Raw genomic sequence first — 22011 nt, forward strand, 5'->3', positions numbered from 1 at the left:
TTCTCACTTTGTTGTGCTCTGTCGACTAGGGTTTTCTTTTTGCCCTGTGTGTGTGTGTGTGTGATTGTTGCGAATAGAATCGTTAATCTTCAACATCGACTAAATAATAAGTTATGCTTAATGAAGTTTTAACTTTTGATTAATTTAAAATGAAAGAAAAAATGAATATTTGCCCTTTGATTTTTTTTTTTTGAAATGGACGTTGTTCGTGTATTGTAATAAAAAAAGGGATGTGTGTGTATTAAAAATAAGATGTGTATTTTAAATAAAGGTATTTCAAGAACTTTTAGGGCCGGGGTGTGTATCTAATAAATTGGAAAAACAATTAAAAAAAGAAGGTTGTGTAATAATAATTGGATGTGTATTTAATATATAGATAACTTTGATTCCAGTTTAACAATGTTACTCACCCTTTAAGGTTGAGTTATGCATCAACAAAGACCCACACATCTTCGAATTCGAAGCAAACATATTTTGGTAGTGAGAATTAAAACTCTTTTGTGGAATAGGCGGCTATAATTTTATTCCTGCCGAGGAAGTGTAAACCCGAAGAGAGTGTGATGTACAATCCCATGGCTTGGCTAACAACAAAACATCTATTTTCAGGTACCCTAAGAAGACCCCAAGTCCTAGGGATTTTGATCTTCTCATATCTACACCAAACCAACCCACAAAAAATTATGAAATTGAAATCCGAAACTGGAGAAGAGCAAAGAGACAATTAAGTCTCCCTAATCCAAAAAAAAGAAAAGAAAAAACAATACAAAAAATAGGATTTTTTTTTAAATTATGATTCGGCCGCTCGTTTTTTCTATTGAACCGCAGAATTGCCGGATCCAATTTGGTCTGATTTGACATCATACACTAAATCTCAAAGATGAATCAATGATTCTGGAAATGGAAGTGACATGTTATTTTCATACAACCCACCGATCTCATCCTAATTCCTTAACATTTGACCATTGAAGACAACTAACACTCTTAACTCATCCTACTTCCTAAACATTTGACCACCGAAGACAACTACCGAAATCATAAATGAGATTTGTTGTTTAACAAACAATTAGATCTCATCCTAATTCCTAAAACGAAAGCATAAATGAGATACATTGTTTAACAAACAATTAGATCTCATCGTAATTCCTAAACCGAAAGCATAAATGAGATATTTTGTTTCACATAAAATTAGATCTCATCCTAATTCCTAAACCAAGATCACCGAAGACAACTAGGAGATCTCTTAAACCGACTGCAAGTCCTTGATCAAATGTTGGATCATTGAGCTATACATTGAGTACGTATTGCTAGAAAAATAGCTCGATCAAGTCTATACAAACTTTTACTTGTTGATGCTTGTTCTCTACACACAATTATGTAAGAAACTCATCGAGATTCAATATCAAATCCGACCTGGCTGCAATCATACCAGCAATAATGCACCGAATCCCATCAGAACTCCGAAATTAAGCTTGCTTGGACGAGAATAGTACTAGAATAGGTGACCTTCTGGAAAGACCTCGCGTTGCACCCCTTAAAAAAATAATAATAAAAAAAATCAAATCCGACCTCGTTTCTCTATCCTTGATCCTTTGGAAGTATTGTGCACAATAATGATTCAAAACTGGAGAATACAACTTTTTTTTCTCAAAAAATACTTGATGAGTTTTCATTAATCGAATTGGATTCGCATAATACGTTTTGGATAATTAACTTCAAAATACATGAATGAAATTAAGAAACATAATAGAATGCTTAACGAATGCATATGTGACTTTGTCCCCTTCCTTGAACTTCCATCTCATCGGCACATTTCTTCATTCAATTTGGCGGTGGGTGTTCCTTGAACTTCCATCTCATCGGCACATTTCTTCATTCAATTTGGCGGTGGGTGGGCTGGGACCAAGAATGCCCTTGAGATGTCGGTTTAACCCTGCCAATCTCTAGCAAACCAAGACGCTGCACTTTTGATAGGACTACTCCCTATGTAGATTGATAGTGTGCGCACTTGGGATCTCATCCACATCTGACATTATCAACAGGTCATCATCAGTAATACCAGCTATTTGGAGAAGTCTGTCCAATGCTAATCGCTGATACGCCTCCTCAACAAATGGATTGTCCCCTCTCTTGGAATGTCTTCCAACCGTCCCATATTGTAACCGGGGTTCAACAAAATCAAACAGCTCCCGATTTCTTGCAAAATGTTGAATTTGACTCCAGAAGTACAAACTTGGTTATGTAGGGATACAATTCTTTCCATCGTATTGTAAGGATGTCCATCTCATTACTGAACAACACAGCATCGTAGACACGCCTAGGGTACTCGCGGATGCCCCAACCGTGAAGTTTGCAGAGCTTCTCCATGGACACATTCTCATGGTAATAGTGTGGGATCTCATGGAAAGGTTTGGGCGGTGATTCCCACAACGGCCGCAAGAAGTAAGAGATCTTCTGTCCATGGGCGTATATGCCAAAGATGCATGTTGGCAAAATACAAAGCCACGGAGAATACAACGCACTCTTGACATGCTTATTAGTCTACCTGATTCCTGCAAAATAGCAAAGCACATAGAAATCAGAAACCTACATGCATATTCCCCAATCAATTAAATCATAGAGCTTTTGTATCAGATTCAACTAACAATTTTGTTGGTTCCGCACAAAACACTAACCGTAGTCTTTCTATAGGTTTCGACTTCTCCAAGAGCTAAAAGGAAGACGGGAATCGTGTAAAAAAGTGCAAGCTAAGATATTAACTTAGCTGGGAAAGATAGAAAGAAAGAAATATGGGAGTTGTAGTTACGACCGGTCAGATGGGTGGCACAGAGATTTCAACTTGCCTATATTTTTACCAGTCCGAGGATGATGAAACTACTCAAAGCTAAATGGCTCACCAAAAACATACTTTTATTCAAGAAAAATCTCAGCCCAACGAATAAAGTTGAAAAATTCATGATTTTTCATGTTTTTACAAACCAAAATTTATATTTAAGAAAGGCACGGTTATATGTTTCTATGATCTGATAACCAAACACCAGACTATGTAATCAGGCCCACACAAACAGGTCCATTTACGAAACAAGTCGCGGTAAAAAATACAGTAAAACTGGTCCCGATTCAGTTCAAATCTTTTCAACACAAATCTAGTCATGTTTGAATCCCATTGCGGCGACATTATCTGCGCGACCGATAATCACAGAGCCAGAGCAAACAATAACCCAAACCCACAAATCATATAATCAAACCAAAAAAAGTACCTGGCCACAAACATCAGCGCAGTAATCGTCCATCTTCTTAGAGCAGTAAGGACCTCCTCCCTCACCCATCATCCACCACATTATCTAGATCGATCAAATTTTACCAAGAATATGCTCCAAACCAGATTCCGGCGAGATCTCCCCACACTCGACTGAGATAGTATAGCAGAACTCCTTTATCCTCCCCAGCTAGAGTCGAACAGAACAGAGCAGATCAGAGAGAATAGGGAAGGTTTTGGGTTTGGAATGGAAGAATGAGATGAAGAAGTGAAGGAAGGGTTAAGGAAAGTAGAAGGCTTTGTTTGCTGATGTTGTTGGGCTGTGGCCACTCTGGTATTGGGTGGCAGTTGTCAACACAACGCAACGCAACGCAACGCCTCTCTCTCCCTCTCACACCTACACACAATTGGAGCCGTTTCGCTTGTCTTCTTCTACCCCTCCCCCACCCCCTCTTTTTACCATAATGCCCCTCCCAGCGTGGGAGGCCGTGTCCCTGGGGGCAGGGCGGTCATTACACCATGTGGAAAAGGAAACGGCTTTGGCTGGGTCTGTCGGTGGGGCCCAACGCGGACTGAAGGCCTTGACGAGGTGTCGTCTCCTGGTGACAATTGGTGAGAATTTTGCGGTGTTTGGATCACGGACACGTGGAACTGTCTCCTTGGGGTTATGAAATTTTGTGTTTCTGACGACTATCCCTAGGTGGACGACTATCTCTTTACCATTCACATAATGAAAGGTGTGTTCTTTTCATTTCCTTTTGGGACTAAGGAGCCTATTTTGAGTATATAGCATGGTAGAAAACTAGGTTATGAAACACTTATTGTAGCCGTGTGTGTGTGGAAACATCAAATTTTTGATGAGATAAATTACCTTGCATTCTTTGCTGTGGCTCCAGAGGCAGCTGCAACACTTGCAGATATCAAACTGTAGGACGACTCCATTTCCAGTGGGTTTAGAGAGGAACCCTGAAATCCCAAAATTCAGAGCAAAAGGTCAGTTATGTGATTAGTGATTAGAGGCCGCACCAAAATTTGGATGCCAACTTTACCTTTAATATTTGTGAATTTCCAAGATGCACATTTGAATGGAATTCTCTATCCAAAGTGCTTGCAGCAACAGTGAGGATCCAAGGAGGAACATTGCATGCAGTACTAGGGAAACCAGAGTTCCCCGCTGATGCAGAAACAAGTATTCCTTTCTGGAATGCATGGAAAGTTCCAATGGAGATTGCATTTTCAAAATACGTCGGCTGTGGAGGATCAGGACCAAGGGAAAGGGAGAGAACATCAACGCCATCACCAATGGCATCATCCAGAGCTAAAAGAATATCTGCATCACTACACAAGTCAAACCAACATGCCTTGTAAATAGCAAGCCTGGCACCCGGTGCACCGCCTCTTGCGGTTCCTGTGGCCATTCCCAAGAATCTGACATTAGTTACTGTGGATCCAGCTATCGTTGAGGCAGTGTGACTCCCATGTCCATCAGCATCTCTCGCTGATCTGAAGAAAGGTAGAGGCGCAAAGGACTCAAGAGGCCCATTTTCTACTTCAAATCCATGATAGTAGAAGTGAGATCCTATGATTTTCTGCAAATAGAAACCAATCTTTAGACTTTTAGAGCTGAACCTACATGATCAAGCATCTTTCAGTCGTACTATCAAGTAAACCAACGCTGCAAGCCATCAGGCGGTTAGTGTATATCCTTCTCTATCCAGGTTTATTTCCAGACTTTTCGTACTTGCGTCATTTTATGCTCTCACTTTTGCTTTGTTGAAGTATATTCCCTAGCAGACTAACTATCCACGATTTGTGGACTGGAGATAATTGTTGTCCTACTATATAAGTATATATTCATATTTTCTTTACTAGAGGGAATGGTTATCAGAGTTGACGAATTAGTGGCCAGTAGGGCTGAGGGTGTAAGTGAGACTTGTCTGAAACTTTAGGGACTGATAACTTGTATCTGATGGTCTGTGGTGTGGTATAAGAATGAAATTAATGATAAAGTAATCTGAGTTCACATCCAAAATCAATTGGCAATGGATGAAGTGGCTCAAACTCTTATAAACCCACAGTTTAGGTCTCAACGTATATTCTCAACACGCCCCTACATGTATGGTGAATTTTCAAGTCATAAAAGTGGACAACATTTTGGGTACCATAGAGTGCGTATGATCATTTGAGTTTAACACGTAAACGTGGGTAACTCACTCAGATACCATGATAAAGTGATTTAGGACATGTAGGGTACCTGTTGCAGTTTGCCAATGTAAAATTCTGTCCAGTAACACTGTCCTCTGAATTTTTCGGGCACAGGTCCGAGTCCTTCACTGAAGCTCTCTGACTCGGGCCAAACTCCTGTAGAACAAACATAATCATGATAAAATACAAGACTCGACAGAGGGGAAAAAAACGAAGCTAAATATGTATACCAGTGTCGATTACACCAACAATGACATCGGATTTTGAATCCGATGGCATTTGATTGTTACCAAAGGTAGAGTCTACGCCTAGAAAATCCCAGGAATGTGTTGTGCTCAGTTTGTTTGTCTTGCTCTCAAACACCGAATTACCGAATCATGTTCTGTAATATATGAACACAATTCAACATTGAGAAAAGGTGAAAGACCGAAAAATTGGTTATGATAAATTAACACTCTTATTCTTCTTGACTAACAAAATTACATTGGAGTCACAATTACCAGCAAGTTGTTGAGCTTGATACGGTGTAAGCTTGGCTGAGAAACCTTGAAAACTTTTACTGTAATGGTTAAGTGCTGCTTCTTGCCGACCAGCACTGAAAGTTATTGCAAGTTAATAATATTTCTGCTATAGTAAACTGGAAAACACCTCAAAACTGAGAGAGATGATATAACTTAATATAGAAGTCAAATTAGTGTCCTGCCTGCTGGTGACTGAAGCGAGAATATCATGGTTAGCTCTGATGACAGATTCCGAGTTGGGGTGCAAGTGGTGCCCCATGTAAACAATATAATGCTGCAAAATGAAAAGGAAAATGGAAATAAGTTTAAGTCTACTGTATCAGGTGTGGTTTGAGTCCTACTTGTACTGAAGATTGTCAAGAGTGAAAGAGTTGTATTCCATACTAGTAGGTGGTTGTAGCTATCTCACTGCTAGAAGTTTTCAATACCATATCAAAACCCCTTGGCTAATTTAAATCTTATAATGAACATCTTTTTCTCCCCAGATGTCAGTACAACTCACTCGATTAAGAAACTAAAATAACACGAAACGATAATAACTACAAATGCAGCTACACATGGCTAGAAATTGCAGGGATTGAGATTCACCTTGTTTAAGATGGTACCTAACTACCTAATATTTAATATGAGTATCATAAGTACACTTTGTAAACGAATTGAGAGTTGTTTTGCAGGTTCTGTAAGGCAATGCTATTTGCACCTCCGAGTTGTATTCTAAAAAACTCTTTCCTAAGGTGCATAAATAAACATTGCTATAACAGCTCCTTATCTGCGCTTCTCCATTCGGATGCAAGAAGCTTTCGGAAAAGTGTGATTTTTACGTTGTTTTACTTCTTAAAGAATGGGAACAAAGGTTGGACCTAGCACCGAAATGCATGAACGTAAACCGAACTGTGGATCCTCTCTATCATTACCTTTGTGTCATCAGTGGCTCCATGGGAGAATTAGTATTTTGAGAAGCTACCAACATGGGCGACAAACATTAATTGATGTATCAACACTTGAAGAGAAATATGTTTTAAACTGTACTTTACACAAGTTGAAAAGAAGCAACTGGATATCATCAGTATTTCCATTTCAATACAGAAAAAGGGAAGTCATATCACCTTCTTCATTGAAGAAACTAATGTAGAGAGTAAATTGTCCATTAGATCCAACACTAATACATACAAATCACGGCAATTGCACTGAAGGCCTCTGTCTGGCAAGTACCTTCCCTCTCCAAATTCTTTCGTGAACCTTTCATGGACTTCAAGATCACCTTTGCTCACAGTAGGCCTCTGTCTGGCAAGTACCTTATCAAAATCTGTTTTTTGTGATAGGAGGTGGAAGGATCTGCATGGCATAATAAGCAAGAACTAATTAATATGAAATTGTTAAAATGTGAAAATATGTTAAATATGAAATTATTCGAAATTGGTCCTCCTCAAATGGATTTTTTATACATTAATCAAACAATAGCAATTGTTTGTAATTAATACTAGTGGAGTGAAATGTGCCTGTTCGAAGAAATAATATATAAGGTTTCCAATGACTTGATAATCATCATAACTATACAGAGTCTCCACGAAAACTGTATGTTACATTAAAAGTCATCAACAGCTACATTACTCCATTTACATGGCTACATACCTGTGAAGCTAGTCCTTGAGCTGCCAACTCCTGCATGGTGATTTGGACAGCACCCGGTTGCTTTGGTCCACAAGGTATGAACATATTATCGTAATTCTTGAAAAAGAACATGGCATCTTGAGTCTTGCGTACTGGTTCAAAGAGAACATCCTTGACCTGCCAAATTCAAAACCAAATAAGAAAAACAAAACAATCAAAACAAATAATTCTGAATTAATTTAAAGTCTACTGATAAAAGAGGGTAAATAAATTATGGATGCATTCTGCTTACACAAACAGCTACATCAGAACCCGAAAATCCCTCAGTTTTGCGAGCTAAGCTTTCAAAATCACTTTCTGTCAAGTTGCTAGGAGTATCTCCCAAGTGGACCTGTTCAGAATATGAAATACACAGGACACTCTTTTAGTGTATATATATACACGGAATCACTTATTCCTAACCTAATATTTAATATGAGTATCATAAGTACACTTTGTAAACGAATTGAGAGTTGTTTTGCAGGTTCTGTAAGGCAATGCTATTTGCACCTCCGAGTTGTATTCTAAAAAACTCTTTCCTAAGGTGCATAAATAAACATTGCTATAACAGCTCCTTATCTGCGCTTCTCCATTCGGATGCAAGAAGCTTTCGGAAAAGTGTGATTTTTACGTTGTTTTACTTCTCAAAGAATGGGAACAAAGGTTGGACCTAGCACCGAAATGCATGAACATAAACCGAACTGTGGATCCTCTCTATCATTACCTTTGTGTCATCAGTGGCTCCATGGGAGAAAGAAAATCCTAAGAACAAGAGAAGAGTAAGGACTGTAGTAAGTTTCAAGATATAACCAGGAAACTTAGTGATCAGATGATAGAAATCAGAGTACTCGAGCAGACGAGCCTGGAGAACTCTGTGCCGATTACAATATAATTTATAGCTCAGACAAAGCAAATATGCTGACGCCCCGCCGGCTCTCTATGGTTCTTTCTGTAAAGTATGTTCGTAACACTCGGAACAGATCTCAGAGCCGGCTTTTGTTGCTTCTCTGAATTATATTCAAATATATGAACCAGAAGGCCAAAGACTCGGTCAGCTTTGGACAATAGTACTTGCTTTTGTTTTAGACTAGATAGAGAGCCCGCGCCCAGGCGCGATTATTGATGGTTGACCGTTTATTTCTATGGCTAATTGATGGCGGTAAGTTTGTAAAGTTAGTTAATCAGTTGTTAATTATGGTGTTTGATAAAAAAAGATGAAGGAACTATGAATAAGCTTAGTATGTTAGCAAGCAACATCACATTGTCGTACATAAGGAGACTATCATACTTTGTCATATTAGCAGGTTTCACTTACATCTTTATTGGAGTTTATGCTCACAAAATAGCATCACACTAATATATAAGCACACTACTATACATGAGCACCCCAGCTAAACTAAAACAGCTATTGTGTACTGAAGATTCATGAGGAGTTTCCACAAAAAAAATACTCATGTCTTGATCTGTCATATTAATTAGGACCTCATCCAAAAATGTAGACTGTTGACTTCAGTCGCAGCTGTTATGAAGATGTTAGTGCAGCAAAACTCATGCAAATAGCTAGTTCATTTTCTGTTTGCTTAGTCTCTGACCGGTTGGTGATGATGATGCATGTTTGTTTCCTTCCCTGTTATGTTGAAAAGATATATAAAATGGAAATAGTTGGTTAACATGGTCTTGTATATATCAGGTTGTTGTAAGATTGATGTCAGAGATGTGGTCTCATTGAAAACTACATTTTCTTCACCAGGAAGATGAATTTGTAAGTGTATAACTGCTGGATGTCTTGAATGGATTGAGAATTCAAAAAGTCTCCAAGCAGTCTCATGAGGAGTTAAATATCAACAATTAACTCCTTGGTGGAATCTACTGCTATATTATCATGCCTTGGCTGATGATCATTTCCATTCAACTCATCCAACATTCTTTTCCTCCTGCTCATTCTACTCTTGTAAGCCATGACTGAAAAAATACACGGTGGAGAATCAGATTTCTGTCGCATTAAATGCAACATCTATATGTAACAATATTCATACATACTCAAACATATTTACATAGGATATTACTGGAAAACTGTCCATCATACGAATTGATTAAGACAAAAACAGTGAGATGACTGAGTTAAATGTGATTGGAATATGCAAAAACTAAAGAGCTAAACAATAACCTCATAGAGCAATTAAAAAACAGCGGCAAAAACCTATATATAATATCAATTAAAAGGAACTATCAAGTCTTCGATTTCGTTGAAAATAAGGCTTAACAATAGGGTGTTGTTTCAAGGAAATTGGGTGTTTAAAAGTTTCAACTATCATCCAAGCAATCGCGGTAAAACTACAAAAACAACACCAAATATACATATTAAATTTGAAGGAATATTATCAATCAACATAAATAACAGACAACAACAGTTAATTGAAGAGCTCCCAGTATAAGATGAAACAATATAAAAATCAAATATTTACGGTACTAACATGAAAATTGTACTTTATATATAAATCATAGATCCTAGATTGAATCCTACATCATTTGTTTCCCTTTTCTTTTTTGTTCGTTTTAATGTCCATGAAACCTCAAGAAGTGAAAGTTTTAATTAGCTTTCATGGTTCATGTCAGGAATGTAAAAGTGCAAACAGAATGAATGACAACTCCTAAACTTATTTGTAATCAGAAATAAGACATCAATCACTCAGCATCAACTTCAGTGGTGAATGACAACTCCTAAATTTTCATGGTTCATGGGATAATTAACCACTAACAGATCGATATTGAAGAAAATCTTTAGTTTATACATTAGTTGGTAACGTCAACTTCAAAGATTTCAAAGACATGGGCACGTGACAGCCGCATATGGTCATGGTTCATATATCTATATCCATATCTACATATATCAATCACAAAAACCCACACCCAAATTGCCAGATATCAAATCAGGATGGACCATTCCCACTTTTCAAAATCAGATCCAAATCGGAACAGAATGGCTGAACCCAGAGGTCACAAAAATCCAGAGAACCCAGGAAACCCAGATATAGAAAAAAAATTTGACTACAGATATGAAAATGAATTTGTTGATCGGGAAACTTACCAGCAAATGGTGAATCTGATCGGAAATTTTGGTCTGAGTAAATACAGTATTGTTCAGTCTGAAGAGAAGATTCTGGTTATGAGTGAATAGGTGAGTCGGAGGAGATCGAAAAAAGAGAATTGGAGAATGAGGAGAAGAACTTATATAAAATGCACAATATTATGTAAGTTTGAAGAACCCATAACACTAAACTTGATAGTAAATAAGGATGAAGAGAATAAGAAATCGGTTATTCCTTACAACACAGTCCGTCTATTGAGATTGAAGGACCAATCTTTGCGATTTTCAGAGGCTGGATGCAGAAGTGGAAGCGACAGAGAGCGAAAGCGAGGCTGACCAAAATCAAAGCGAGAAGAGAGCCGGCCTTTTAATTGACAATTTGACTGATTGAAGCCGAGTCGAGCACAACCATAATATCTGTTAGAGGAAAGGAGATCGGCGGCCGCTGGAGCCGATGTTTATACGGTGAAACTGGCAGACAGCTCGGCGGGAGCCGGCACTATTCATTAGCCGAATAGGCCCGAACTCTGTCTTAGTATATAGTAAATATCCCCATCTGTTAGAAGACCACACCAGTGTATACTTCTATCTAGAACAGTGCAGGTATCTGCTTGAACAAGCTCAACTAATAATAACAGTTAGATCCAACACACAAGACGGCCTAGAGATTATGTCCAACAAATGTCACAACAAGACCACTTAGAAACATTGATACACAAACTATAAAAACTAAAAACACAGCTAGAGGATTACAAGTAGCCAGCTTATATGCAAAGCTCAATATTTGTAACATTTAAGGGCCAATCCTATAACATAGTGCCGCTATTAGAAGGAATAAGGGGGACTAGAAGGCTGAAATGGAGGGAGGAACAAATCATAGGCAGTCCCTTGAAGAAATGGTAAAGGGGCGTAGAAGATTTTAAGGGTCACCATACCCATTATGGAGTGGGTCATATTTTGCCCAGAGAAAAAGATAGCAGCTGTGTATGACTCAAGAGTCAGGAGTCTAGATATATCCAGGGAGCAGGGGTAACAGGGGCACATCCAATCCTGAAATACAGAAGATGCATCATGAATCCATCCTTAAAATAGCATATGAATAACTGAAACAGATTCCTCGAGGGATCAGAAGACAAAGCACTTGCAATCTAACCAGATTGTCGGTCAATTAGTATTTTGAGAAGCTACCAACAAGGGCGACAAACATTAATTGATGTATCAACACTTGGAGAGAAATATGTTTTAAACTGTACTTTACACAAGTTGAAAAGAAGCAACTGGATATCATCAGTATTTCCATTTCAATACAGAAAAAGGGAAGTCATATCACCTTCCTCATTGAAGAAACTAATGTAGAGAGTATATTGTCCATTAGATCCAACACTAATACATACAAATCACGGCAATTGCACTGAAGGCCAGTGTGGATCAATGTGATATTGATAATTCATCACCCTTCCTCTCCAAATTCTTTCGTGAACCTTTCATGGACTTCAAGATCACCTTTGCTCACAGTAGGCCTCTGTCTGGCAAGTACCTTATCAAAATCTGTTTTTGTGATAGGAGGTGGAAGGATCTGCATGGCATAATAAGCAAGAACTAATTAATATGAAATTGTTAAAATGTGAAAATATGTTAAATATGAAATTATTCGAAATTGGTCCTCCTCAAATGGATTTTGTATACATTAATCATACAATAGCAATTGTTTGTAATTAATACTAGTGGAGTGAAATGTGCCTGTTCGAAGAAATAATATATAAGGTTTCCAATGACTTGATAATCATCATAACTATACAGAGTCTCCACGAAAACTGTATGTTACATTAAAAGTCATCAACAGCTACATTACTCCATTTACATGGCTACATACCTGTGAAGCTAGTCCTTGAGCTGCCAACTCCTGCATGGTGATTTGGACAGCACCCGGTTGCTTTGGTCCACAAGGTATGAACATATTATCGGAATTCTTGTAAAAGAACATGGCATCTTGAGTCTTGCGTACTGGTTCAAAGAGAACATCCTTGACCTGCCAAATTCAAAACCAAACAAGAAAAACAAAACAATCAAAACAAATAACTCTGAATTATTTTAAAGTCTACTGATAAAATATGGTAAATAAATTATGGATGCATTCTGCTTACACAAACAGCTACATCAGAACCCGAAAATCCCTCAGTTTTGCGAGCTAAGCTTTCAAAATCACTTTCTGTCAAGTTGCTAGGAGTATCTCCCAAGTGGACCTGTTCAGAATATGAAATACACATGACACTCTTTTAGTGTATATATATATACACGGAATCACTTATTCCTAACCTGAAATACTTAATTGATTATCTATGACAATATGATGAAAAAATAAGAGTCAGTACTTTGAACATATGCTGTCGAGCCTTAACATCTGGAAGAGGAATGTATATACGCTTGTCAAAACGTCTTCGAATGGCCTGTAGTTACCATTAGTTAGCCAAGGCTAGATGATAGCGTGCTCTAATAATTTAATTTTCCTGTGGTAGTAGCTCTAACAAGTAAGGCCAACTCAAACAAGCTTACATATAATATTTCTCCTTACCTGGTCTAATGCATACGGCGTATTTGTCGCAGCGAGAACAAGAACTTTTTGGTCAGTGGTTCCCACACCCTGAAGCATATGAAATAAAAGGTTCAGTAAAACAATAAGACTTATAATCCGTCATCAATTTAGCGGCATAAAACTAAAGAATTAGACCATACCGCAGCCGGATATGATGTAATGAAGGCTGTTGGTAAATTACTCATCCTTAAATTTGTACGTGATCCATTCATCATTCTAAATAATCATTTATATTCCATTGGAGACAATTGAAAGGACAAAGGTGAGAAAAATGAGCAAAACATGATTTGGATATGGCTCTATTAAAATCTCCTTTCTCTCTCAAGCCTAGAACCAACTTTATTATACGTTCCATGAAAAGACTGCATGTTGGGACTTCCTATTTATTACCAGAAAACAGGAGAATTGCATCGCATGTAAAGAACATGAAACCCTCCTGGCCCGATAGAGGTACAAGTAATGGTTTAAAGAAAGGACCGTAAGGATGAGACATAGGTTCAAAGAAAGGTAAGACATAAGATATTTTACATCAGAGTTAAAACTCCAGTTTACTTCTTTTCCCAGACACTTCCAAGTCTACTTTGAAATAGATCAGTCAATGTTTAACTTATGAAATCACTCCGCAACTTCCCACAAAAACAAAACTATACCTGCATCTGCACAAGAAGTTCGGTCTTGATTCGTCTAGAAGCTTCACTCTCATTGCCTTCTCCACGCTGCCCACATAGGGAATCTATTTCATCAACGAAGATGATGGAAGGGGCACTATCTCGAGCCATTTGGAAAAGGTTTGAAACTAGCTTCTCACTCTCACCCATCCACTTCGAAACCAGGTCTGAAGAGGAAATACTAGGTGAAGAGAAAAGATTGATGCAGATTAGAATCCAGAATTGTGAGGTAACGGACAAAAAGAAAAAGCCATCTGAATGATCATATGCACAATAAACACGAGGTGTAGAAATGGATCAAGAAGAGATATTTGCATTAATATAAAAGGAACAGAGATAATACAGTAGTCCCATTACCGCTCGCCCAATATATCTGGGTCAACATCTTAAATCTAAATTTGATCAGTGGTAAATAAAGCCAACTAATAAGAGCATCTACGCTACTTTTTGCTCTCAATTTCTCTCAAAATAGTTATAAGCAGGTCACGGGGGCAGCTTTCCAGAGACCTTTTCCTACATGCGAAAATTGCACCCACCTACCAACATTACTGCCACAAAAGTGAAACAAGACACCAAAACTCTCCTCAACCTTTAAATCACCAAGTATTCAAGTGTAGTTTCAGCTAAATAAACATATATTCAATACTCACTCCAAAAATTGTCCTAACTCTAATATCTGATCTGGGTATTCTTGAACATTAACGTTTCATTCACCAAATACCTACAAGTCTACCACTTCTGTCACCCATGGTTTCCAGCCGATTATCTGATCTGACTCTGGTTCGCAAATTCAAAAGCCTTCCCTAGGAGTAAGAGTGGTGTCATTGTAAATACATCAGATGAAGAGTCTGGGAGAAATGTGGCCAGCGCAGTATCTCAATTTCGGAAAGGGACTAGAGTTGCTCCCCAATTCAAATTTTGGACTGCGGGGCAGGAGTGGAGCTCTAAAATAATGGTATCCCCTGTACAAGACAAAAAGGAAGACAATGCTCTAACCCTAACCATGCACATGTCTCAGAACAAGATTAAGAACAATACAAGATGCAGAACTGTAGAGCTCAAATTAGAGCCCTCCGTGATTGTAAATGAAAAGAGAAAAGATTAGTACACTACTCGTCAATTACCTGGGAACTACCACGTTACGATACTAGCCAACTACCTGAAAGCACTACCTTACTATACAAGAAAATTACCTAAATCCACTACATTACCATCTAATCACCTGTTGGGGAATTAATCATGGGCCAACTGAAGTTAAGGTCATGTGCTTTCTATTCAACAAAATGGATCTACATCTCAAACATCAAAACACAAACAAGAGTATGTTCTTTACATAGACAAACAAAGACCCACACAGAAACACAGGACAACAAAAAAAATCTATTAACTATATATAAAAAAACCAGCGTCAAACAGTGTGGTTGTTTCCAGGTAGCAAGCCAATACGCAGCATCAACTAAAATTGAACATTTAATATACTTGGATAAACTAATTCATAGCATAGTGATGGATACATACCTGTAAAATGTCGAGTCAGCTTCAGTTGCCACAGCCTTGGCCAAGTATGACTTTCCAGTCCCAGGAGGACCATACAATAGAAAAGCCCTCCATGGTCGTCTCTTGCCTGAAAAATTCAGGCCAATATATATTAACAAAACTAACACGAGGTTGTTCCCCCACATGAAAAATATAATAACGATAATGCCTGTCTATCGAAGGTGACACAAAAAAATTCTTGCTTCAGAAGCAACCACACTGTCTCATAAGTTGTTTAACAAAACAAATTTCCCTCTTGCAAATGCATAGTCATTCTAGTAGATACTTAAACCTCCCCATTATCCTGATACTACTACAGTAACTTTAAGAGACCCAAAACTGCTGTACTATCTAACAATTGCAATACACCTATGCAGCATATCGCAAACATTACATTTTTCCCTAAACAACTACAGTCAATCCAGCACCAAAATCATAAAAGCTACAAACTTTGACCCTTCTACCTACAAATCAACACAACCAAACACAGCCGAAACTCGAAAGCACACTAACCAGTAAAGAACTGGGGGAACTTCACCGGCAGTATCACCGCCTCCTGCAAAGCCTGCTTGGCGCTCTCAAGCCCGGCGACATCATTCCACTTAACATTAGGCTTCTCCCTAATAATCGCCGAGTTAAGCCCGGCCCGGAGCTTCGTCTGCTCGGGATCCTCCCCGTCGCCGCCCTCGCCGTCCTTGGGCTTGGTCTTGGGCCTAGTCGCGACCGCCGCGTCGCCGTTGCTGGCCGGGCCGGGGCCGCCGTCGTCCAAAACGGCGCGAATCTCCTCGGCGCGGCGCAAGTACTCGGTGAATTTCTGAGTGATGGCCTCTTTGATCTTAGGGTTCTTCTCGTACTTGAGGTGAGTCTTGAAGTACTCGAGAGCGTTCATGTACAAAGGGAAGGCCTTGGCGTAGTTCCCATTGTTGTCTTCGTGGACGGCTTGCTTCACGTACTCTATGGCCTGCTCCTTGAAATTGCTATACATCTCCGGAGCTAGGATCACATGTACGGCGGCGATCGAGGTTTGGAGATTGAGACTGGGGAAAGGGGGAGGCTAGGGTTTGAGAAATTGGGGGAATTGAGGATCGGGAGGGGGAATTTGAAGTGGAGGAAACCCTAGAGAGCGGGTCGGGTTTTCGGGTTTGGGGAGGAGGAATTGAAATCGAGAGAGAGAAGAAGAAGAAGAAGAAGAAGAAGAAGAAGAAGAAGAAGACGCGTTTGGAAATTGGAATGTCAAGATGTTATGGGGAAGGGGAAGGTTCGTTTTTTCTCTCTACGACACTAGAGTGAGTAAAATTTTATTATCTTTTTTTTTTTTTCAGTTCCAAGACATTTCGAAATTTTATTATCTTTTTAACAGAAACGAGTAAATAATAGTTACGAATTGATTTCAAATCAACTCTTTACTGACTTTGGGGTTAGCAAAGAACATATGGGGCCAAAATACTTTTTGCATTTTAATTTTTTTTTAATGAAGTGACAATCTTCCTAATGGAGATGACAAAGTGAGCTACCAAAATTGGATCGACAATGAGATACCAAAGTGGATATATTATGAATGGTTAGATGTATTTTTTCCACTTTGTAAACCGGATTTTGAGTATATTGTTGGTATTTTTTTAGATATTTGCACTTTATAGATCGAATTTGGGATAAGTTTTGCAGTGTACTAACTATAGTGTAATTATGTATAATGCTCCACGTAATTTGTTACCTAAAACAGTTGAAATCCTCGTCACTTAAATTCAACACGATACTTTTTGTGTTACTCTAAATGATATTACTAAACCAATTTAAGTTGCACATTAGAGAGAGTAACTAAGATTTAACCCATGTCTGATGGAATTTAATGACCGATTTGCTGAGGAGCAAGGCAAGATCGTTTTATAAATCAAATCTTCACGACAAACATTAGTAAGTTAATGAATCTCATGTAACTACTACAATCTATCATTTCTTTTGGATTTTAGTTTTACGTTTTCATCATGAGATTATTTCACTAGCACTATTAAAAATCGGAGTCAGTGTCTTGGTTTCATCATGAGCTCAGTCCATGTCGTAATAACAAATTCAACTGTATTGTAAGTTATAATACTTCAATTATGTTGTGAGACAATAAAACAAAATATTAGTACCTGTAACTCAATGAATATTAACTCAATGAATATCTTTGTTTTTTGAAGTAACGATGCAAAGTCTTTTATTAATAACGGATTAGTACAAAATAACATGAACACATGCTCTCGCGGACTACGAAAAAATTGAAATGTGCAGAACATTCAATATCTTAGGAACAAGAGTCATGACTATTCATATATTGAATCTCTAAGAAGACGCTCATAGAAAGTAGAATAAATTTTCTATAAGTGAAAATCTTCTTAAAATCAATAGTAAAAAAAATTCAGAATGCATATGTTAAAATAAACCGCAATCGCTTGCTGGGACTCGGATTTTCTCCTCATACTAATTTACCTCATATTGCCTCACATTTCAATCTTGTTCGTCTATTGTACTCTCCTCGTTAAGATTAATTTCTCTGTTTTGAAATTAAAATTTGAAATTGGAGAAGAACGAAGAGAGAGGAAAGTCTCACTAATCCAAAAACAAAATAAAAAATACAAAAAACAGGATTTTTTTAATTCCGATTCAGTTGCTCGTTTTTCCCTTCGAACTGCAGAACAGCCGGATCTAGTTTGGTCTAGGCCGGTTTATGACTAGTTCTAAAATCTTGAATCCTTCCAATTAATAACTAAAAAATCAAAATAATCTACAGAACCATCATATTAAAAGAACCACAAGAAGGTGAAAGTTACCTTAGATCCATGTCAACTCTTTACGGACTTCAAAAAAATACGAGAAATTAAGAAAAGAAAAAAAAAGAGTAAATAATGTCTGACCTTTCTGAAAATATGCACTTTGGTATCTCACATTTTTCATTATGTGTGTCTGATATATCATTCTCAATCTAAATTTAGTATCTCATTATGCTTGATCTGGAAACTGTGACGTTATTAAAATGCAGGAGTGTTTTGATCCCTCAATGTTTCCCCTAATAATAAAAACAAGAGAAATTGTCTTCACACATCTCAAATCACCAGATGCACATCCTTTTTTTTTCATGCACCCAACATTAGATTTTGTAGGTTTTATTAAATTACCAAAAATATATATTCATCATTTTATAAAGTAAGTTGACAAATTTTTAAAACTTTTCACTTTCCTTTTCTTAATTTACTACGAATGGAAATTTCATAATGGATTAGTAAATATTTTATTTATTTATCCTTTCCATGTCTACTACAAATGGCAATTATGTCATACTTCTTAATTAGTTTTCTTTAAATTATTTCAATCATAAATACGTTTGATTTATTAATTTAATTAAGACATTAAATAAATAAATTACAAACTTGCTCATGATTGCGGAAATTAAGAACAAAAATTTAACGAATATAATTGTTTTTTTTAGAATCAACGCAATGTCATATATTAATCATAACAAATGTACGAAATAACATGAATACATTTCGTCCTCGCGGGCTACGCAGTTTAATCAAAACCCTTTGCTAGAACTCTAACTATTCCTATGTTGAATCTTTGAGGAGAGGCACATAAAACATTACTAAGGAACCAGAGAAGCCGGTACCCACTTCTTAACAGGACAAATCTCACCACTTATTTGCCACTACCGGGACCACTCTATGCAAAGGAGGCTACCCCAGGGACACTAAAAGTCTTAATCAGAGGCCAATGCATTAAGTTAAGACAAATGCCCTAAGTCCAATAGTAGACCTAACTAAACTGAAAAAAAAAAACAAAAACAAAATTAAAGCAAAAAAGGAATAAACTTTATGGCCAAAGCTGAAGCCCAAGCCCAAGTATTATCATACCCAAACCAAGGATGACTGCTCCAGCAGGGTTGAATTCTCCATGCCAACGACACCACTGAAACCCGTACCCACCACCACTATCACCCCAAAAGAGGGCGGGTCAGCGAGGAGCACCCTCCACCACCAAAGCAAACCCAAGCCACACAACCCAAGTCGGATACGAATGACCCAATTTGAGCGCAAGAAATCTTAGCCACGCCGCCATCTTGTAGTCACCACATGATGACCAACAATCCGGCAACAATTGCCCAGAACACCCTGCAAGCGATCCACGCATCCCTTTGGAATATAGCGAAGGGCACCTCTCAGCCTTTGTGTCATCTCTCTATCATCCATCTCTCATTACTCTTCATGTCGATTGAGACAAAGATTTCCTCCCCTACAACAGCCACCTCGGCCGAACCACCTACAAGCAAACACTAGGCCCACTCGCGCCCATCCGACGACAACGCTAAAGGCACGCTGCCAGACAAGCCATGGTTCTCACTTTGTTGTGCTCTGTCGACTAGGGTTTTCTTTTTGCCCTGTGTGTGTGTGATTGTTGCGAATAAAATCGTTAATCTTCAACATCGACTAAATAATAAGTTATGCTTAATGAAGTTTTAACTTTTGATTAATTTAAAATGAAAGAAAAAAATGAATATTTGCCCTTTGATTTTTTTTTTTTGAAATAGACGTTGTTCGTGTATTGTAATAAAAAAAAAGGGATGTGTGTGTATTAAAAATAAGATGTGTATTTTAAATAAAGGTATTTCAAGAACTTTTAGGGCCGGAGTGTGTATCTAATAAATTGGAAAAACTATTAAAAAAAGAAGGTTGTGTAATAATAATTGGATGTGTATTTAATATATAGATAACTTTGATTCCAGTTTAACAATGTTACTCACCCTTTAAGGTTGAGTTATGCATCAACAAAGACCCACACATCTTCGAATTCGAAGCAAACATATTTTGCTAGTGAGAATTAAAACTCTTTTATGGAATAGGCGGCTATAATTTTATTCCTGCCCAGGAAGTGTAAACCCGAAGAGAGTGTGATGTACAATCCCATGGCTTGGCTGACAACAAAACATCTATTTTCAGGTACTCTAAGAAGACCCCAAGTCCTAGGGATTTTGATCTTCTCATATCTACACCAAACCAACCCACAAAAAATTATGAAATTGAAATCCGAAACTGGAGAAGAGCAAAGAGACAATTAAGTCTCCCTAATCCAAAAAAAGAAAAGAAAAAACAATACAAAAAATAGGATTTTTTTTTTAAAATTATGATTCGGCCGCTCGTTTTTTCTATTGAACCAGTTTGGTCTGATTTGACATCATACACTAAATCTCAAAGATGAATCAATGATTCTGGAAATGGAAGTGACATGTTATTTTCATACAACCCACCGATCTCATCCTAATTCCTTAACATTTGACCATTGAAGACAACTAACACTCTTAACTCATCCTACTTCCTAAACATTTGACCACCGAAGACAACTACCGAAATCATAAATGAGATTTGTTGTTTAACAAACAATTAGATCTCATCCTAATTCCTAAAACGAAAGCATAAATGAGATACATTGTTTAACAAACAATTACATCTCATCGTAATTCCTAAACCGAAAGCATAAATGAGATATTTTGTTTCACATAAAATTAGATCTCATCCTAATTCCTAAACCAAGATCACCGAAGATAACTAGGAGATCTCTTAAACCGACTGCTGAAAAGTTTGGAGCTAAAAAGCCTAATACTGGTTCCCATACCAAGGAGAATTTTGGGACATGAGGAAACAGGGTGAGCACCGGCCACAACATCCTTGCCCAAGCAATACTCCCTCATACTCTCATACATTTTGGTCCAACGAGCCAAATGCGTGTCCAGCTTATTATAGTCTCAGTATATGGTATCCATTTCCCCCTTTCTTCCCGCTAGAGCCTTTAGCGATGTCACTGCCTTTAGTTGTAGTTGAATAACTACATTCATGGTCAGAGTCAATTGATTTTTAAAGAGCTCACGGGCCATATAACCAGTCCGTACCTTCTTGATCTCCACCTGCTGCCCTGCCCCCGGGCGGCTGTGCCTCCACTGGCCTCTCCGCCTCGATAAGTTCACTCAGCTCCTTAGAAGTCTCTTGGAGAGCTTTTACTACCGCCTCTATGACCTCCTTAATTGTTCCTCAGGGTGAGCCCAAGGAAGCTTCCCTCACAAGTACTTTTCTCCAAGGGCCTTAATTCTAGCAACATATATGCAATAACCGTAGTACATACCAGTGGCTACAACAAAGACGAATAATGCCAATCCAAACATAGCTAAGGGGTGTAGCTGCAACATTTGCATCACGTAGGAGCCTCGCTCCATTTGTTAATGCCTTTACAGTTTTTTTCTTTAGCTCAAGTTCAATAGTTTGATCAAGTGGCACATCCGCTTTGATTACAGCCTCAACATGTGCTATATTGCCAACAATGATTTTTGCTAGCATTAGACAAGTTTTTTTTTGTTTTTATGGCATTAGGCAATGATTCTACCAGGAGTGTTTGCAAATTTGGTAGTACTTGATATACATTGATGACCGTGATTCGTATATCATCACCAGTGATGATATTCCCCAGTG

The 22011-nt window shown here is 38.0% G+C and overlaps 1 protein-coding gene and 1 non-coding gene across 10 annotated transcripts in view; one reads left to right on the forward strand and one right to left on the reverse strand.

Annotated features, from left to right (window-relative positions):
• LOC126787630 (protein SUPPRESSOR OF K(+) TRANSPORT GROWTH DEFECT 1-like) overlaps positions 1–16716 on the reverse strand; it is a 42298-nt gene extending 25582 nt beyond the window's left edge. The window contains exons 1-9 of one of the 9 annotated variants that reach the window (XM_050513505.1): positions 16031–16713; positions 15500–15605; positions 13964–14162; positions 13293–13361; positions 13093–13167; positions 12865–12963; positions 12594–12749; positions 12175–12296; positions 7089–7194 (exon numbers count right to left, since the gene is read on the reverse strand). In XM_050513505.1, coding sequence (XP_050369462.1) covers positions 7089–7194; positions 12175–12296; positions 12594–12749; positions 12865–12963; positions 13093–13167; positions 13293–13361; positions 13964–14162; positions 15500–15605; positions 16031–16502 — 1404 coding nt within the window. In that variant the 5' untranslated portion in view covers positions 16503–16713. Of the gene's footprint in view, positions 1–6951; positions 7195–7234; positions 7278–7885; positions 7985–12050; positions 12297–12593; positions 12750–12864; positions 12964–13092; positions 13168–13292; positions 13362–13963; positions 14163–15499; positions 15606–16030 lie in introns of those variants that run through there. The other 8 variants (XR_007671250.1, XM_050513514.1, XM_050513507.1 and 5 more) reach the window with 8 other exon arrangements.
• LOC126789625 (5S ribosomal RNA) lies at positions 1413–1531 on the forward strand. Its single transcript, XR_007671542.1, has one exon. It is a non-coding gene; the product is annotated as a 5S ribosomal RNA (ribosomal RNA).
• Positions 16717–22011: the final 5295 nt, after the last annotated feature.

The sequence above is a fragment of the Argentina anserina genome, chromosome 3 (genome assembly GCF_933775445.1).
Source record: "Argentina anserina chromosome 3, drPotAnse1.1, whole genome shotgun sequence".
Classification (NCBI taxonomy): Eukaryota; Viridiplantae; Streptophyta; class Magnoliopsida; order Rosales; family Rosaceae; genus Argentina; species Argentina anserina.